The following is a 20515-nucleotide window of genomic DNA, read 5'->3' as shown; positions in this document are numbered from 1 at the left end:
AGTGATGAGCATTTCAATAAAATATGCTCTGGAGGTACCGTTTGTGTCTAATAGGAACATAAATGCAGACACAGCAGTAAAAGGTTTCTGGAAGAAATGATGTTAAAATGAAACCTGCATCTGAGTAGGAATTCCAGAAGAAAAGTTCAGGAGTTTTTAGGTAAAAGCATTGGTGTTTTGAAGTTAACTTCATGGCATGTTACTTTTGATCCCTGGAAGAATCAAATATGATTGAGTGTGCAATGTGAGATGGCAAATGGGAATGCCTGAGTCGTGGAGGCAATTGAAGGTATAGTAAGGAATTGATAGATCACCATAGAGTAATAGGAAAGCACTGATGATTTGCCAGTAAAGGAGTGTGTGTGTGTGTGTGTGTGTGTGTGTGTGTGTGTGTGTGTGTGTGTGTGTGTGTGATTTGTATGTCTGGCAGATGGATAGAAAGAACAACACTGATATAGTTATAAAGCCGTCTTAGGGGTCTCAATAAGACATACTATTGCCATGAGGAGTGACAGTGAGAGGGGAGAAACGGAGGGTGGAAATCCAGGAGATTACTAGCAAACTGGAGCTCTACTTGCTAATTGTGTTTTTGGGATAGACAATTATATAGATAATCCCTATTCCTGAAGAGAGGGAATTCCAGGTAAGTTGTGTCAGATGTGTATGTGTGTGTGTGTGTGTGTGTGTGTGTGTGTGTGTGTGTGTGTGTGCACGTATGTGTGTGTGTGTTATCGGTAGAAGGCAGAATTAGTAAGTGAACAGTGAACATGAACAGATAAGTAGGGGTGACTCAGAGAAGTCAAATGAAGTTTCGTAAAGCCAGTTTGGGAAGTTTAGCTGAAATGAAATCATTAGCAATTAATTCAGACATGTGGGGGTAGGAAGTTCTGCTTATTTGACACCCGGGGATAACATGCCACTGACCTGTCTCATTGAGGGAGACCCATATGTACCTGCTAGCTTGGAGACTGAAAGTTATTAAATATTGGAGTTGGAGATCCTGTTACTCAAGCTGAGGTTGTCATACTTGGTCTGAATTATAGGACTCTCCTTGCAGAATAAATCCAAAGATTACTGTTTAATACATGTAGTAGGATGACAGAAATAGCCCGGGTTACCATGTGTGCAGTTTTAGTCTGTGTGTAGAAGCCAAGCCGGGAAAACAGAAAACCTGCACAGGAAGGAGATTTGACTCACATATTTGGCACCAACATTAGGACAAAACCTTGCGTTTTCAAATCACTTTTGCATATCTGAGCTAATCAAATCTTCTGAAGAAGTCCGTTAGGAGGTCAGGCAGCAGTAGTCCATCTTGCAGCTGGAGTTCAGAGAGCCTGAGAATTGCTGGACATCAGACAGAGTAGGGGAATTGATTGCACTGCAGGATTTGCAATCCATCCAGGTGTCTAGTCAAGTGTGACTCCTACTGCAACCCAATGGCTCAGTAAACACCTACAGCTCTCACGCTGACAAATTGGTTCCTCTGCATGTCACATTGAAAATGATCCATTACCAACATGAGGAAAAGCAAGGTCTTCCTCACCTTCTCTTAGCTTTAAAGACACCATCTAATTCCATAAGCCACAGATGGGTGGCCAAGGCTGTCCTGAGCAGCCTGCCAGCTGGGATACACAACCATTGTTCATACTATTTGAGGGCAGTAATTTCCTACTTTCAGTCAAGAAGCTGGATGAGATGAGATTCGCATTATCTCTCACTTGCTCTTATTCTCTACCTCTCGTGTGTGTGTGTGTGTGTGTGTGTGTGTGTGTGTGTGTGTGTGTGTGTGCGTGCGCACATTGGAGGCCAAAGGTCAGTCTCAGGCATTTCCCTCACTGCTTTCTATCTTAGATTTTGGATACAGACTTTCTCACTGAACCCAGAGCTATCAATTCAGCTACACTAGCTGGCCAGCAAGTGACAGTCCCTTCTGACTCTGTCTCCTGAGCACTAGGATTGGAGTTCTACACCCACTGTGCCCATTTTTATTTTAAACATGGGCTCTGGGTGATGGAGCTCAGGTCCTGTGGCTTGTATTATGCTTTACTGACTGAGAGGCATTCCCCTCCCCCTTTTAAAGGGAAGACTGTGTCTTTAAAATACTTTTGTTTTATGATCACTTGGCCCTTCTCTAAAGACTCCTAAAAATATTGATATCTGACTGTCCCTGGTCAGTTTTCTGTCAACTTGACATGTTAGAGTTATTTGGGAAGAGCAACCTCAATTGAGAAAATGCTTCCACCAGGCTGCCTGTAGGAAAGTCTATAGAGCATTTTCTTGACCAATGATTGATGTGGGAGGGACCAGCCTCCTGTGGAACAAGCCATGTGGAACAAGCCAGCAAGCAGTATTCCTCCATGGCTTCTGCTTCAGTTCCTGCCCTGCTTTTGGTCTTTTTTTTTTTAAATTAAATCACAGCAATAGAAACCATAACTAAGACTATGATTGTAGATTTAGTTTATGAATATTAGAAATGACAGAGTTTAGATGTTAATTATTTATTTAATATCTTTAAAACATAAGATCAAATGACTAATGAGTTCTGAGTTTGTTTTAATGACACACACACACACACACACACACACAGAGAATAAGTTAATAAATCTAACTCTCCAGAAATGAAATTTTTTTTAATGCTTTTGGCAGTACTAGACTATTCTGTGTGGAGACTACTCTAGCATTTCTTGATTGTAGGATGACTTCTATCTGAGGATTGCTTTGGGGAGTGAAAGGAGATTTATGATAGGGTGTATTTCAAATGTTTTCAGCTAGTCTGAAACAATGTACTGATTGCTCTGAAACTAGTTCTTTTATGTGGAATCCAAAGAAATGAGGATAATAGTGATTTTGAGAGATGAGAAGGACACTGTGGGTCATGATTCGGCTTCTCTCTTCTATATCATGAAAGCTTGAATCAATTTAGTTTAGTTTAGTTCAATCTATGAGGTATTTTCTAATATGTCCTTTGCAGATGGATACTTAGCCCTTGATAAACATTCTATTTATTATGTCCAACAAATATTACCCCTGTCAACATGTATTTTCAAAATAGTATCTGCACACAGTCACATGACATATATGTATGCAAATGATATTAGGTTCTGTTAAATTATATTGGCTTCAGGTTTAACTTTCCCTTGGGGATGTTTTTGTGTACCCAAACATTAATTACAGTATCTGTGGAGTATGGAGTTAAAGAATCAGTTAGCTCACACTCACAGATAGTATGTATCCACATGATGGAATAAAACCAGCATTGTTTGGTTGGCTAGGTAGCATAAGGCTCTTGCCTTCCCACGGTACTATTTTAGTGACTGACACAATCACTGTGCTTCTTCAGATCCTACAACACATCGAATCTGATGGAAGACCTGAAGGTTTTGTACAGGACCGCTGGCCATCAAGGCAAAGGAATCACTTTCATTTTCACAGACAATGAGATTAAAGATGAGTCATTTTTGGAATACATGAACAACGTTCTGTCATCAGGAGAGGTAGGAGCTCAGTTATTTTCATACCTTTGCCTCTCTAGATTCCTTCCAGTGCAGAAGTCTCCATTTTTTTTCTTCCTTTAGAGATTTGAGTTAATGTTGTTAGAAATTTGGCCATCAGCATGAAGAATGACTTTTTCTATTAGGTTTCTAAAGAATAAAACTCCCAATTAAGATGTGAAGCTAGGCATTTATAAGAGTGAAGAGAAATATGGACTGAGCGGGAGGGAGGCTCGGAAGGCTGGGCTCCCTCTCTTAGCATCATGACTATTAGCCATAGAGCCATCCATGTGCATTAAGATGTGATTTATTCCATCCTGAAAATTTTAAGTTCATTTAAAAAAATGTGAACTTACAAGAACAAGTGGAGGATAATCTTGGACTTTTTGAGTCTATATTTCCTTTTATATGTATGTGCTGAATTTATATACTTGTATTTCTTTCTGAGGTCTCCAACTTATTTGCTCGGGATGAAATTGATGAGATTAACAGTGACCTGATGTCAATCATGAAAAAGGAACACCCCAAGCGCCCTCCCACTAATGACAACCTGTATGAGTATTTCATGAGCAGGGTCCGAGGGAACCTTCACATTGTGCTCTGCTTTTCACCTGTTGGAGAGAAATTTCGAAACCGAGCTTTGAAGTTCCCTGCCCTTATTTCAGGATGCACAATTGACTGGTTCAGCCGATGGCCCAAGGATGCTTTAGTTGCCGGTTAGTGTGGTGGAAATAACCCTGTCATGTGTTCTCGTTCACAGGGGCTTCTTGTTTATTCATTTACTTTCTCTGCTAGCAGCTGTCTCTGCACTGGACTGAACAACTTCTGCCCAGTATTGGAGGACCTTTCCTACAAGATGTTGCTCTTTTTAACTCAGTAGCTTTTTTTTTTTTTTTATTCTGAAGTGTGGTTGCCAGAGAGTGAAGCCTTCCATGTATGCCTCTTTGATTAAGTCTCTAGTGACCTCAGTTTTTCAAGGCTACCCAAAGACTTTGCCTTGATCATAGTTTGTGATCTACACTTAGGGTATTTGTTGGGTTGTGCTTCTTAGTCCTGTTAGGTGAAATCCCCCATGATGCCAAGGGTGATGTATTCTAGTTGACAATTTCAGTGCTCTCAATGTATGGTATTGTGTTGAATGAATGAGTCAGGCCATGTTGTCATTCATCCTCCTCCCGTAATTTGGCCTTAACTTATTCACAGTCTTTCTTTATTCTGTCATGTCATCTCTCCCATCTTTAGAAATGCCATCTTGTCCTTTAATCCTTTCCACAACTCATCTCCCATTTTTTTTTAAATCCAAGTACCGAAGCTAGTCAAGACCCAATCACATCTTTTGATACTTTTGTGTTACAAACATTTAAAAAATATTTTTAAAATTTCCCCCTTTCTTGGCCTTCCTGTATCTCTAGCATCTACATTTTACATGCTGTCATTGGCATCTAAATAGTTTGAAACTTTCATAGCCAGTAAGCTCTTGAGTTGATATCTTCAAAAGAGTTTAATAACACCTCTGACTTGTATACTATATGGATATTTAGTGACATTTAAGTCCTAGTAACAGGTAAAATAATTACAATGACATATGCAAAATGATTCATTTCTTGTTAGAAAATATAAAAATCCTTTTTGGGAAGTCAGCAATTAAACACTTAATAATACCGTATCTTACAACATTTTAGAAGAATTTCATCAACAGGTATTTGAAGCACAGGTATTTTACATACATACATAACCAGTATTTTAGTACACACAGAGATTATGTTGTTATTGATTGTATTTTGAAAAATTGGGCTTGGGAGAATCCTTGGGATTCACTTAAAAATCCAGTTATGGCTGTACGTATGTCTGCAATCCCACCATTGTATGTGTGTGTGCTGGGTAGAGGGAGATGGAGGACCCGCTGGGGCATGCTGGCTGCCAGTGTAGCTCCAGGTTCAGTGAGAGATCTTGTCTCAAAGAAATGAGGCAGAGAGTAATAAAGCAGGACTCCAATGCCCTCTTCACGCCCTTGCACTTGTTCTTGAGTGTGTGAACCTGAACATACATCATACATCACACACACACACACACACACACACACACACACACACACACACACACACACACACTCACTCATACATACATATATATACAAAGAAAATTAATGAAAAGGTTTCTAGGAAAATTGTTACTTCGGTTGTCTGAAGGATGCTAATTTTAAATTTAGAATTGTCTCTAGCTATAAAATTTAGGAATAAAGATTAAGCATCCTTAATCTGAAAATCTCCAATGCCTTGAAATCTAAAACATTTTGAGCAATGATTTATTACTTAAAAATATTTTGATTTTATAACAACAAGCATTTTAAATGAGGGATACTTAACCTGTTTTTCACTTGCGTATTTGTGTTAGCATTTTATTTAGATGCTAGGTGATATTGCCCAAAAAAAGAGCATTAAATGATTGTGCTTTTTATCACATAAAAAAGTTCAGAAATTGGATACTAGATTTTGTATTACTTTATCAATCATAGTATTTTTGTAAAGTGTGTGTGTGTGTGTGTGTGTGTGTGTGTGTGTGATGCTTGGGATTAAACCTAGGGCCTAGCAGGGCGGTGGTGGCACACGCCTTTAATCCTAGCACTCGGGAGACAGAGGCAGGCGGATCTCTGTGAGTTCGAGGTCAGCCTGGTCTACAGAGCGAGATCCAGGACAGGCACCAAAATTACACAGAGAAACCCTGTCTTGAAAAGTCAACAAACAAACAAAAAAACAAAAAAACCCCTAGGGCCTAGCTCATGCTGCCAAGTGTTCTCTCACTTATATAAACCCCTGCCCAACACCATGGAATGTTTATTATTACTTATGTTATCAGAAAACATAAGTAAGGATTACATTTCCTTCATGTAGTCACTTGTCTTTCTGTCCCTCCTGGAATAAAAATAAGTAAAATGAGATGAAATCTAAGGACTTTCATTTTTATTTCACTGATACCTCTGGAGCAGGTAAAATTAAACAATACAGATCAGTGTATCTCATCTCAGGATAAGTCACCAGCATGCAGTCTTCAGTGCCCAGCTACCAGGCAGCTTTGGGGACCATTTGAGGATTTCATGGGTTTTACAATAGAAAGCATCTTTCCAGTATATGTTTTCACCAAGAGATTTTTGTCCATTCACATACATTCATTACGTAGGGAATATAAAGAAGTTTTAAAATAATGGTAAATTTCTAGAACCCATCCCATAATTTCAACTAAAGCAGTTTGAAGTAACTGGTTGGCATGCTGGTTTAACACCTCTAAAAATGTATTAGACAGTCTGAAGATGTAGCTCAGTGGTAGGGCACTTGCCTATGTATGTGAGGCCCTGACCTCCATGCCTAACACTGCATTATTAATTAATTAATTAATTAATTAATAAGTAAAAATTTTGTCATAGGTATGAATTCATGTTTCCAATGCCTAGATTTAAACTGATTGGACTTTGAGCTGTTCATTATAGTATCTGATTAACTTATTTGGGAAACATACAGATACCTTAATTTATTGCCCTTTAGTATTTAGTCAACTTTATTTTCAAGCAATTTGGTGAATGGTCTCTTCTCTTCCACGGAGAGCTAAATTTACTGATCAGGTAGTAGAGATAAAAGGCCATTTTTCTTTATGTCTGTGCTGCCAGCCTTGGGCTCACTTGATTCCTTTTCTTTCCTTCCTACTTCCAGTAGTCATATTTCTATTTTCAACTCACATACATAGGGTATTTCTTATAAGACACTTAAAATGCATGCCATAATTTAAAGATGCATTATGCATAATCTTGAAAAATTATGAGGACTGAAGAGTATGTTTTATAGTTCTCTCTCACCCATTTCAGTGATGGATAGACAGAACACAGCACACATGTGACAAAATAGATTTGATCTTACCTTATGGCTTATTCTTTTGGGTTGTTTTTATTTAAGGCATGGGCTCACTATAGTCTGAAACTCATTATGTAGACGAGGTTGGCCTTGAACTCAAGATATCTGTCTGCCTTTCCTTCCTCAATACTGGAATTAAAGATGTTTCCTACCATTCCCAGAGCTGGCTTGTTCTTATAATGGAAAAATGTGTCTTAACAATTGACTCATTGTTAGATCCTGTGGGCAAGGTAAAAGTCTCTAATAGGAGATTTTTACCCAAACATCTAAAGGATGCTGTAAATTAGGTGTGATCACAAATGTCCAGTCACTGCTTTTAAGAGCAAGATGACTATCATTAAAAAAACAAAAACAAACAAATGTAATAACAAACATTTCCACATGACAAATGGAGCCAGAGTTGAAAGGAATTAAAGGATTGGCAGGTTCAGAGTTAACAAAAGAATAATAAATGATTAATACGTGGGTCTGAGTGGCAAGGGCACTGATGTCTGTTACTTGAATCACTTTGTCCTTATGTAACCCATAAAGCAGGCTGGCTGCCACTGGACCCTGCAGCTCTGCAGAGGAGGCTTCTCTGTACAAGCTCCAGAAAACAAGGAACGATGATAAGCCTGAAGTTTTTATAGTGTTTTATATGAAAAGGACAATGAAATTGCTGATGTCTTAGGCTTGGGGTTCAAAGTCCTGAGAGATATCTCTACCTGGGGGCAACGGAGATTGTGTGCTGACCTAGGAAGTGACTGTCTTTTAAACACAGCCAGGCAACTTTGAGAACGGCCATTGGCGTGCCTGTTTGATACAACACTGTCATCCTTGTTCTTCCTAGTGTCGGAGCACTTCCTCTCATCCCATGACATTGACTGCAGTGTGGAAATCAAGAAGGAAGTCGTCCAGTGTATGGGCTCCTTTCAGGACGGGGTGGCTGAGAAATGTGCTGATTATTTCCAGAGGTTCCGGCGCTCTACCCATGTGACACCCAAATCGTACCTCTCCTTTATTCAGGGCTATAAGTTCATATATGGAGAAAAACTTGTGGAAGTGCAGAGTCTGGCCAACAGGTGAGTGGGAAGGTCAAATAAAAGTCGTCTTGAAGCACTGGTTCTCATCCCGGAGCCAAGTTGTTGGTTGGATACATTTTGAAATGACCAGAGACATTATTGGCGGTCACAACTGGGGTTCTAAAGTTCGGGTAGTGTGAGGTCAACACAATTGCCACCTCAAGGGACAGTAAGGCCCAGTTTTTCACATGGGCCACCAAACAGCATCAATTCAAATGCATTCATAATAGCCTCACTCTATCAAAAATGTATCAGTGTTGCATAAAGAAAAAAAACCCAAACAAACAAAAACCAAACAAACAAAAACCCCTTGGAGTAGTTTGGTCAATAGTAAACTCAGACTGAATTCTCTACTTCTCTTCCTGTGTCTCCCATTGTTTCTCTTGTCTATAATCTGCTGTTTGCGTCTGAATCTATGCCTGCCTGAATGTTGTCTCTTGTCTGGCCCTGTGCCCATGTCTGTCCCCCACAAAGGGCTTTTGCTCTGTATTTATTGAACAGTACAGAGAGAATCAAATGGGGAAGAATGAAAGATACTTTATAGAAATCGTTAACAGGATTTTCCGAGGTATTAAGTCACTGATTTCATTTAACTCCAACTGACCCAGATAACAAACAAATAAATACTATCAATTAATATCGGTATGCTGTTTCCAGCATTTACGGTGAATATTTATCATTTAATGTTGCTTTTCAAATGCTATTTTCAGCATTTGTTACCATATCATAGATATGAATTTCTCTATGGATCAGGGGCATAGAAAAGTACATATTTTAAGATTAAAGCTATGCACTCGCTTAGATTGTAAAACCTGATTAAATGCCAAGTCCAAGGCAAGGAAGGTTTGTTGTTAAATTTTGCTTAAAGGCAGGTTAAACAATCAGGCAGACTATACAGTCAGTCTTAAGTGACCTCAAGGTATATTATTAACTCTGGCTGTTCAGCATGAAATGCATATCTATGATATGGTAACAAATGCTGAAAATAGCATTTTAAAAGCAACATTAAATGATAAATATTCACCGTAAATGCTGGAAACAGCATACCGATATTAATTGATAGTATTTATTTGTTTGTTATCTGGGTCAGTTGGAGTTAAATGAAATCAGTGACTTAATACCTCAGAAAATCCTGTTAACGATTTCTATAAAGTATCTCTCATTCTTCCCCATTTGCTGTTCAGCAAAAGTTCCAGACTCTAAAAATGTAAGAGATGTTTTCATAATGTTGTATCACCATAAGACAGAGGCCAGGGCAGCCCCTTGAGCAAAGAATCATCAGCCCAAAGTCATTAGTGCTGAGGCTGGGAATCCTCTTCTAGAGTCCCATGGAGGATTATTCTGGGCTCCCCAGGGGGCTTTATTATTGCCTAATGTGATGAAATTTCCAGGTGTCTTATATAGACTGCCACTTTTTATGATATTGATTGATCTAATTATATAGTAGATGTGGAAGGGAGGTGAGAATACAGATTCCCATTCTACATCCTCTTATCCTTTGCATTCATATTCCCTGTGTGACCACGGTAGAAGAGTCAGGTTGATGGTTATGGTCACAGCAAAGTGAATAGCCTGTGTTCCTGAAGTCTGAATGCAGATGTCACTGCTTTGCACTATATTTTTCTCAACATTCACATTTTCTTCCAGAAAGTAGCCAGAACTAGCCAGGATTACCATGTAAAGGAATTCCTGGGTGGGAGACTAGATTATATGTAAGGGATCCATGAGTTGGTGACTGAATGGCCCAAGGCCTCTCATTTTCTAGAGAACATTATTTCAGGTCTATGCATGTAGCTAGTTCATACCTATTCTCATTTAACTTTTACTTTATCTCTTGAGCACAGATCTTTCTTCTTCTGATTTCATTGGACTGTTTTGAAAAATGCAAGTTATTTTCCTCCCCACAACATTTGAAGTTCATTGTTATTGGGCCTGGGGTGGTGTCGTCTAGGTTATGGTTGTTGTTCATGTTTTACTGCATTCCATTCCTGTATATGGTTGATGAAAGACATCCTGTGAGTGTGGAACTCAATCTAGATGTACTTCCTAGGTGAGGCCCTCTTAGGTTTTCTTTATTACGCATTCTTCCTTTAAACACAACCCTACCACTATTACTGGTGAATTGACACTGGAGAACAAGGGCGCTTGCTACAAATTTTTAACATCGCTTGCACGGACTTTTCAACCCCAGAATGAACACTGGATTGGAAAAGCTGAAAGAAGCTTCAGAGTCGGTGGCAGCCCTGAGCAAAGAATTGGAAGCGAAAGAAAGGGAACTGCAAGTGGCCAACGACAAAGCCGACGCAGTAGGTAGATGGCCGCGGGCCTGCAGATGTTTATTCTTTCCTGTTGTAGTAAACCGCCTATTGTTCTGCATGAAAATCGGATAAGTGGACAAAATCAGTAACCAAGTTGCCTGTAAACTTTGATGAATTTTTCCCCCCCTATTCCATTAGGTCTTAAAAGAAGTCACAATGAAAGCACAGGCTGCTGAGAAGGTCAAGGCTGAGGTACAAAAGGTGAAGGACAAAGCCCAGGCTATTGTAGACAGCATCTCCAAGGACAAAGCCATTGCTGAGGAGAAACTAGAGGCAGCAAAGCCAGCTCTAGAAGAAGCGGAAGCCGCACTGCAGGTGACTCTGAGGGACGTGGCAGGTGCTCACAGGGAAGGGAGGTGGGCCAGACCAAAGCTTTCGCCACTGTGCCTGCAGAGACTATCAGTCCGCTAGATCTCACACAGACAGATTACCATCTTGGGCTCATTTTTTAAAGGGATAATGAGCCCTGTCACAGAATAGCAGCCAAGAGTCTTGGGTTATCACTTCAACCTTTTCATTAATAGTCTGTGTGACAGTGGGAAAGTTGCATGAAGTTTCCAAAATGTTTCCTGACTCACTGAAGACTTTGAAGTGGGTTTGCTCCAGGAGATGAAGCCTCCTCTGAGTCTGTTGGTGAACCATCCAAACAAAGACTGAGGATTGAATGCGGCCCACTCACGGCAGAGGCAGAGTGGCTTCCAACCCAGTCAGTGCAGTGGTGTGGCCGTAAAAGAAATAATAAATGACAAAGGAGGTGATATTTTGAGAAGTATAATATGATTCATGAGCTAGACAATGACTTATAGGACAGGTCAGCGTTGAAGAATCGATTGTAGACTTCTTTTGAAAAGATTACTATTAATTCACTTCTATTCATCTATTCCTTTAAGCTATTGATCCTTGGCTTAGAAGTGGATGAAAGAAAAGCAACAGAATCATGCTGTATGTTCACTGCTAACTCGAGTTATTTGACCTCAGTTGGGCATGGATCATTGCTTGAGAAGGAGAGTCTGTTCTCTTACCACTTTCTTAACATGATGCCTGAGAAATTTCCAAGTCCTTTTTGATCCAAGTCCTTAAGTTTTGTTTTGTTTTGTTCTTCTTCTTCCCCTCCTCTTCTTCCTCCTCCCTCCTCCTCCCCCCTCCTCCTCCTCCTCCTCTTCTCCTCCTCCTTCTTCTTTTTTTGGCATTTCTGAACCATGCTTGCTTGGAATATGTGAGGCTTTAGATTTAGTTCCTAGGATCACAAACAACAAGAGTAAATGTTACACACATTTCTTACCTATTGAGATAATGAAGATTTTGCCTTCTCTTTCTCTCTGACTTTCTATACTATACTTGCACTGGATGTGTGTTCCCTAATTGTTTCTCACTTCCCTGTGTTCTGGCCAAACTGTCCTCCTCTATCCTTCAAGCTCTCCTGGGTCTTTAGCCCCTAAGATCTGTGGACGCGGCAGACTTTCTTCTGCCACAATTACGTCACTTTGGCTGTACTGAGAGAGTCTTTGATCAACATAGTCTTTGATCAACAAGAACTTTTAAAACTGCATTGCATTCAGGGTACCCATACTCATAGGAGTAGAGCTTAAGTCTTCTCGGGTACTGTTTTTCAAAAGGAGACCAACATTTCCCTCCTTTTTAAGAGTTAAGAGTTGGCATCTTCTTTTCATCTTGTCAGATGTTTCTAGTATTCCTCTAAATTGTGTTTCTCTACAGCTACAATACTCGGCATCATATAACCATTGGTATGGACATACGTGGGAGTAAGGTGTCAGGCAGCTTCCTGTGACTATAACAAAATGCTGGAGATAATTCACGTACGAAGAGACGAGGCTCGTTTTAACTTACAGTTTTGTTGCTTTGAGGCTGTATGAGGCAGCATCATATGGCTGGGGCACATAATGGACAGGAAGCAAAAGAAGAGGGAAGGAGCAAAGTTCCAACATCCCCTTCAAAAGGGCAGGACTCCATAATGGTTTTCTCCTCTGATCCACCTTCAAAAGGATATTTAGCATCCAAACCACAGGAACATGTATAGAAGAGAATTATGTAATTTCCTCTATTGATCCCATGTGTTTCTTACTGGGTCTTTGTGTTTCTGAGGAAATGTATTGCCAATCTGTTCTGAGAAAACTCCCAATACAGCTAGACTCTAACATTGCAGCCTCAGGTTATATCAATCTGAGAAAAGTCAACCATGGATAATATGCCCCAGGAGGCTGAATAGATAACTCAGTGGTTCAGAGCACTTGATGTTGGAGGGCCCAGTCTAATTCCCAGCTCCTACACAGTGGCTCATAACTATCCATAATTTCAGGTCTGAGGATCCAACTCTCACTTTTGACCTCTGTGGGAACGAGGTATTCAAGTAGTGAACATGCATGCATGCAGGGATTCATACACATTAAATAAATAAATAAATAAATAAATAAATAAACAAATTAAAGTAGAACATGTCCTTTCCTACCTTAATGTTTAATCAGACGTTAACTAGCAGGCAGTGCAAGAATAAAGAGTGTTCAAATGGTAAACAACTCTTATATTTATAGATTTATATTAGATATATTTATATTATAGCATCTTACATAGTAGTCACATTACAGCACCTGCAGAAAATAGACTTCAATAGTTATCTGAAGCAGGTTGGTCTCTGGGTACGGCATCGGTGCCTGCTCCTTTACCCGAGTGCCTGACAGAAGAGCACAATTGTCCACATATGTAATTGATGCATTTTTGTAGAAGTGTAACTTACTCCTAGTTTTCCACTGGCTGTTGCTCTCTTTCCCTCCTTTTTTTTTCACATATCTCAAATAAAGGTCTGACATTTTTAATTCTTTACTTCCAATTTAATTTTCTAGCTTCTTAACTTTCAGAAATGCTGGTAGGCTGAAATACATCTCTTCACAGCAAATCACCAAGTGAAGTACAAGTGTGTCCCCCTTCTTCAGAGAAAGTTCATCTTCTGACAGGGGGGTGTAGATGAGACATAAGCCTTTAAGACACAGACACACGGGGGTGTGCACTGTGTATTCAAGAAGTAAGCCTGTGGTAGACTCCTCTTTTTCCCAATACTGATTTCATAAAAGGTTCAGGAGAGAGTTACCAAGCAAAAAGAGGCTGATTATTAAGTAATTTACTGCATAAGAATATCTGTACCAGAATTGGAACAGAACCATCCTGAGAGCTGTGTGAAATTCGGATTGCCCAAGTCCCTTCATTTAAAGGTCAGTTCTCAGCTAAGAAACCTCTAATTATTTAATCTGTCAGCCCCAAGGCTACCCTCTGGTGTCAGTCCACTGTGACAGCCTGAGTTGCTTTAGAGAAAGAGAGATTCTTGACCTATATAGCTAACGAGTGAAAAGGCACTGTGAATATTTTCCCCCTCATTTCAAATCCTGATAACTACTTAAGTGCTGAGTATTTTGTTTTAGAGTACTTTTTTTTAAACACAAAGAAGCCTGTATATTGTTAGGGAAGTCACAGCTCCTTATCTGCTCACCAACATTTCTCTCCTTTTGCTACTTGTTAGAAGTGTAAAAACTCAGCCTCTGCATACCCTAACCCCACACAAATACACATATAAAAGTCAGAAGCTAGCATCTGAATGTGAGGGTGCATGAACATGTAGTGCATGAACATGCAGTGCATGCCTTTCTGAGCCTGTGGTATCTCACTAAATATAAAATTTTCCAGTTCCATGTATTAAAAACTGAGGTTTTAAGGGAATAAAGTAGGAAGGATAATGGAATATCTGTGACATGAAAGTGGTAGGCAGACTACCTGGGGTGTAGGTGTTCAAAGGGGGACAGGAAAAGTGGTGGGGGGAGGGAGCTCAGGATGGCAAGGATCAACCAAAGCTAAGTATGTGTGAAAATGCCATTAAGGAACCTGTAACCAGGGTCTAAAGAGACGGCTCAGCAGTTCAGAGCATGACCCGTTCTTGTAGAAGACTCTAGTTCGGTTGCTGGTATATCCACTAGGTGGATCATAACTTCTCATAACTCTAGTTCTAGAGGGATTTGGTGCTCTGACCTTCACAGACACCTGCACTGATATGCACATACCAATACCATTAAACCATAAAAAATAAAATGTCTTAAAACATAAAAATGAAACTTGCAAGTTTGTAAGCTTATTAAAAAATAAAAAATATAAAACAATTGTAAAAAACTTTGGCTTTGCAGGACATTCATTTCTTGGGGCTTAAATGTTCATCTATGCCTTCTGACTTCTTAGTTTGAAAGTGTTGTTTGTCCTCTGTTGAAACAGCAGCATTTATACATGACAGTTTGTCTGAATTCCGTGTCTGAGCTTGGATGCTCCCCCATTCCATCCCGCAGACCATCAAGCCCTCTGACATCGCCACAGTGCGCACACTTGGTCGACCCCCTCACCTCATCATGCGGATTATGGACTGTGTGTTGCTGCTCTTTCAGAGGAAGGTCAACCCGGTGAAAATTGACCTGGAAAAAAGCTGCACTGTGCCTTCCTGGCAGGAATCTTTAAAACTGATGACGGCAGGGAACTTTCTCCAGAACTTACAGGTTGGTCTTTTGGTGCTAATGGATTAGAAGGGAGACTCAGTTGTTTGAGTTGTTCAATATAATTCATTTCTAAAAGTAACTCATTCTATATATGTATTTTGGAAATGCATGTGAGTCTTCTTTTGTAATAGAATTTTCTCTTTCAAATATAAGACATGAGTGTTAGATCCTTTCTGGACACCTTCAGCTATGTTGACACATACACTCCAAAAAAAAGTAATCAAATTGTTCTGATGAGACTAAATAGATGTTGTACTGTCTGCACACAAATGCAGTTATCCCTCAGTATTTTCAGGACTCCCAGTGGATGCAGAAATGTGAGGATGTTCAGGTCCCTTATGTAAAATGACATAGGCTTTGCATATGTCTTTGCATGTCCTCCTGTATGTTGCAAATGACTGCTAGGTTATTTATGATCCCAACACAGTGTAAATGCTACACAGATAGTCACTATACATTTTGTTCTTGTTGTTAGATGATTGATATCCCACTTGAACTCATGGTCTTCCTGCCTCAGCCTCTCCAGGGCTGGGATTACAAGCATGTGCCACCATGTCTGGTTTGTTATATTGTGTTGCTTAGGAGACAATGATGAGAAAGAAGTCTGTATATGTTCAGTATAGACATGATATTTCTCGTGAATATTTTTGGTTTGTCTTTGGGGTCTGTAAGTACCACGGATCCATTGTCTGTGCTCACATTTACAATTTGATGTCCACAGTAGTACTATGGGAGGAATAATTTGTATCTTTTTAATTCTGTTGTATTTATAATGTACAAATTTTAAGTGTACCATGTGATGAATGTGCATATACATATTAACCATCACCAAAAGCAAAATACATATATTTAGAATCTCTCTCATGCTTAAACACAATCAGTTACTTTCCATAAAGTAACTGTTATTATTTTCTCCTCCTCCTCATCATTGTCTGTTTGGAAATTGACATATACAAAATTACATACAAAGTCTTGCTCTGAGAGTCGTTCACTAGATAGATGAAATTTGTTCTTATTGTGGCAAAAGGCAACTCTCCATTATTTTTAAGTTATAGCTTTCCAGGATATGAGTGTTCAGTGCTGTGTGGTAAGGGTATAATAATTAGATTTTATTTTGAGGAGGAAAATAAGAAAAAAGTAAGAAGAGAACAAAGACATTTGTTATTAGTCTTTGCACAGTTTAATTTCTCCCAGAAAGACCAGTTTCAAACTCCAAAAAATGATGCTAGAGACAGAGATAAGAAAGCAGAACAACACGACCTTCTGTAGAATTATACCATGCCAGTGCCATTGGCGCCAACGACCTACAAAGTGTAGGCGATAGGAAGCCTCATAAAGTCAGGAGAAACTGAGTTCTGACCATAGGTTGCCTTTCTTTAAATAAAATTATTTAGTTGTGAGTGTATGCAACAGGCCTTTAATAGGCTTAACAACCAGTGCTTAGATTTTCTGAAATGTTTACAGTCATTTTCCATGAGATTCTCTGAATCAACACTTTGTGAAACATGTGATATGCTTCCATTTGTCTCCGGGACCATTGTGGTAGAAACAACCATTGGGGTTATTGCTAAGCTTTGGCTATTACAAATGAATTTGCTGTCTGTACCAATATACAGGACATTTGGGGGCTGTACGTACTTACTTCTGCTTGCCATATTTGCAGGAGTAGGATTTCTGAGTCATTTGACATACTCAGCACCAAGGCATACTGCATAGTACTCCACATCCTCATTATTTCCTGCTTTTCACTACCCTTCTGTGTGTGATGGTAGCAGCTTCTTTTTGTTATGGACTTAATTTGCATTTTCCTGACAACTAATGATGCTGAAAATCTTCTGGTGGGTTTGTAAACTTCTCAGGAATTTTTGTGTTAAGGGCTTGTTTGGACCTTTTTCTCTCTTTAATAATTTCTTTTCTATTTTGAACTTACAATGGCATCATCTCCCCATTCCCTTTCCTCCCTCCAAACCCTCTCATATAGCCTTTCCTACTCTCTTTCAAGTTCACAGTCTCCTTTTTCATTGATTTACATGCAGAGATATGTATGTACACGTATATTCCTAAATTTAACTTGCTCAGTCTGTACAATTTTCCCTGTATATGTGTTTTCAGGCTAACCATTCACTATTGGATAACCAATTCTTCCCTTGGGAAGACTGTTTCTCCCACTCTCCACATCTTAGTCTTTGTGTAGTGTTGAGGCTTATGGAGTTTCTTCCCTGTCTACTTTGACACGTTTATTGGTGTCCTCCTTGTTCAGCTCACATTTGGGCATTCATGTGGGTGAGACTTTATGGGTGCAGTGTGTGGCATTCCTAGGAGATATGATCTCACAGCAAACTTTCTGATTCCTTGTCTCTTAACAATATTTCTTGTGTCTCTTCTGCAATGTTCCCCTAGCCTTAGGTGTGGGAGTGTTTTGTAGATGTTTTCATTTTATGTGTATGAGTGTTTGCTTGTGTGTGTGTGTGTGTGTGTGTGTGTGTGTGTGTGTGTGTGTGTGTGTGTGTGTCCAGTGCCTACAGAGACCAGAGACAAAGTTAAATTCTTGGAACAGGAGTTGCAGATGGCTGTGAGCCACCGCATGGGTGTTACGAACTTGGGGGCTTTGCAGGAGCAGCAAGTACTCTTAAGCAAGGAGCCATCATCTCCCCAGCCCATTGCTAATGCCGCTTGTCTGTTGGATTCAAATACTTTACGAATGCTGCAGATATCTCCAGCCACTTCCTGGCTTAATTGTTCACTTTATCAATACAGTCTTTTGCTAAGCAGGAGTTCTTAATTCTAATGTAGGATTTTTTTTAATTGATATTCAACTTAATAGCACTTTGGGTGTTCCAATTCAATCTTGGCTTCCCTCTGAGGAAGAATAAATTCTCTTTCATTTCCTTCTAGAAGTTATACTGTCTTATCTTCCAGATTTAGATCTTGAGACAGCTAATTGGGAATACCCGACCCATGCCCATTTCACAAGCTCCAGTTTCAGCGCCACCTTTCCTTCAGTCTCAGTTCAGTACCACCACTCATGTGGCTGCTGACGCTGTGACGTCGTAAGGTGCCTTCTCTCTGCTCCAGCAACGAGTGGCCTATGAAATTCGTGGAGCATAGACTTGTCTGGGTATGTGGACAGGTGACAGCAAGACTATGTGAGACCACGTGAGACACGTGAGACTGTATGACAGTGCAATTGGACTTTGCATTGATACCTCCTGAGTGACTCCAGATTTCCCCCTTGTGCATATGGTGAAAAATTCACTGCCTATGGGAGCTCTGTCTCCACTATTCTCTAAGTCTCATGAAAGAAACTTGTGACAGGCAAGGTCTAAATTAAGGGGATTCTACTCTGCTACACATGTTCTATGAAGGTTTATTTCATGCAATTATTAGTTGCATGGAATTTTTTTTATTTATTTCTTCTTGGAAAATAATCATCCTTTTAGAAGAGGAAACACCATCTTTTAAACATTCCATTTCATCATTTGCCTGGACTTCCCTTCCTGATGCAGGAAGGTATTCTAAATCCATTTATGCTGTGTTTTAAAATTGTATTTATCCAGGAGAAAATAATTCTCTCATATTTGTGATAGCTCCATGATTAAAAATTAATTCATCATTCTCAAGGTGCAATGTCTCATATTTCATGTGAGTTTAATAGAAGTTCTGTCTGAATCTATTAAGCATTTAGTTGCTGATAAATGTTAAATCTATATGTCCTTAGCCAGAATATAGCTGTGTGTGTTTGTTTTTCATTGTTGATATTATGGGTTTGTAATTCACCTATTTAGGATTAATGGAAAGAAATTTGTATTGCTTTTGAAATTCTAGTAACTGTATTAGTATTCATCACCTAAATACTTTTTCTCTGGATCCCAATATATTTAAACAGGATGGTGTCTGCACTACCAGGACAGAGTGCATCCTGCAGACTTCTTTTGCAATCACTCCACACTGTGTTTTCAGCTGTAAGACTTTCATCCAACACCTGGAGACATTGACAAAAAGCCATACCATTCATCCAGCTTACTAGTTTCAGTTACATTGAAAACAGAATGTGGGTTTGGATATACCCCATAAAATAAGTGTTTTGACATGATTTACTCTTTCCTTCCACAGCAATTCCCCAAAGACACGATCAATGAAGAAGTGATAGAATTTTTGAATCCTTACTTTGAAATGGCCGACTACAACATTGAGACTGCCAGACGCGTATGTGGGAATGTTGCTGGTCTTTGTTCCTGGACCAAAGCCATGGCTTCCTTTTTTTCTATAAACAAGGAGGTGCTGCCTTTGAAGGTAGGACTCCTAGAGGGAGCTGTGTGACCCTTGACTGGGAAAGTCTGTGGGTTAGTTGGTTTCATCCTTGCACAGCAGCTCAGGAGCTTTGGCGGTCAGTGTATTTGTCCTCAGATCCATAGGGAGAGTGGGATTCTGAAAGACAGAGACAAAGGTGTTTCTTTCTTCTGTAACCCAAATCTGAAGTTGCAGGAGCTTTTAAGCATGAACCAATTTTCTGTGAAGACACTGAGTCTGTTGTGAGTTACTTAAAAATAAAAGAAGAAATCATAGCACAGAATTTTCCAACAATGTTCAAGATCTTAAGCAAAGGAATCCAGTGAATGAGATAGGATTAAGATGTAGACACTGGGGCCAGAAAATGCTGGCCTTGGATGAAGGAAGTTGTAGGCTTCCCCTTTCCCTTCTTTGCACCTCAGGCAAGAATGTCAGCTATTCGTAACTTAATGTGATCTTGAGACTAAGCCGACGTTTCCCCAGGTGGATTACTTTATGTACATCATTTCTATATTCACCATCACTATTAAAAAGATACCCAGTCTTGAGCAAACAGAGAGGTGAGTACATTTTAAATACACAAACATCTGAAAGACCGTATCTTGTGGCTTGATTTTGGTTTTGTAAATTAGATCTTTTTCAACCATAAGCCAAAATTTACTTATATTTGTCAACTACCTATGAAATTTAATAACTGTGATAAAATAAGATTCTCAAGGAAATAGTGCAGAATAGAGAGAGTGAGTCTCAGGATCCCAGAACTATGTAAAGGATCAAAGACTCATTCACATGAGAGAATTTCAGAGCAAATAATTGATGTCATGCTCACTGACATTACAAGAATGTGATCATTGGAGATTTTAACATAGCACAGGATTGGCCATGAGAAGTATGTGACACTCTTACTAT

At 39.5% G+C, this 20515-nt stretch overlaps 1 protein-coding gene across 11 annotated transcripts in view; it reads left to right on the top strand.

Moving 5' to 3' along the window:
• Dnah5 (dynein axonemal heavy chain 5) overlaps nucleotides 1–20515 on the top strand; it is a 289003-nt gene that overhangs the window by 208333 nt on the left and 60155 nt on the right. For 10 of the 11 annotated variants that reach the window (XM_052743036.1, XM_052743034.1, XM_052743032.1 and 7 more), the window contains 7 exons: nucleotides 3341–3494; nucleotides 3940–4207; nucleotides 8223–8454; nucleotides 10646–10760; nucleotides 10911–11087; nucleotides 15113–15316; nucleotides 19430–19609. In XM_052743036.1, coding sequence (XP_052598996.1) covers nucleotides 3341–3494; nucleotides 3940–4207; nucleotides 8223–8454; nucleotides 10646–10760; nucleotides 10911–11087; nucleotides 15113–15316; nucleotides 19430–19609 — 1330 coding nt within the window. The remainder of the gene's footprint in view (nucleotides 1–3340; nucleotides 3495–3939; nucleotides 4208–8222; nucleotides 8455–10645; nucleotides 10761–10910; nucleotides 11088–15112; nucleotides 15317–19429; nucleotides 19610–20515) is intronic. The other variant, XM_052743033.1, reaches the window with a different exon arrangement.

This window comes from Peromyscus californicus, unplaced genomic scaffold (assembly GCF_007827085.1).
Source record: "Peromyscus californicus insignis strain IS unplaced genomic scaffold, ASM782708v3 Scaffold_18__1_contigs__length_77618521, whole genome shotgun sequence".
NCBI lineage: Eukaryota > Metazoa > Chordata > Mammalia > Rodentia > Cricetidae > Peromyscus > Peromyscus californicus.
This window is presented reverse-complemented; position numbering and strand designations above follow the sequence as displayed.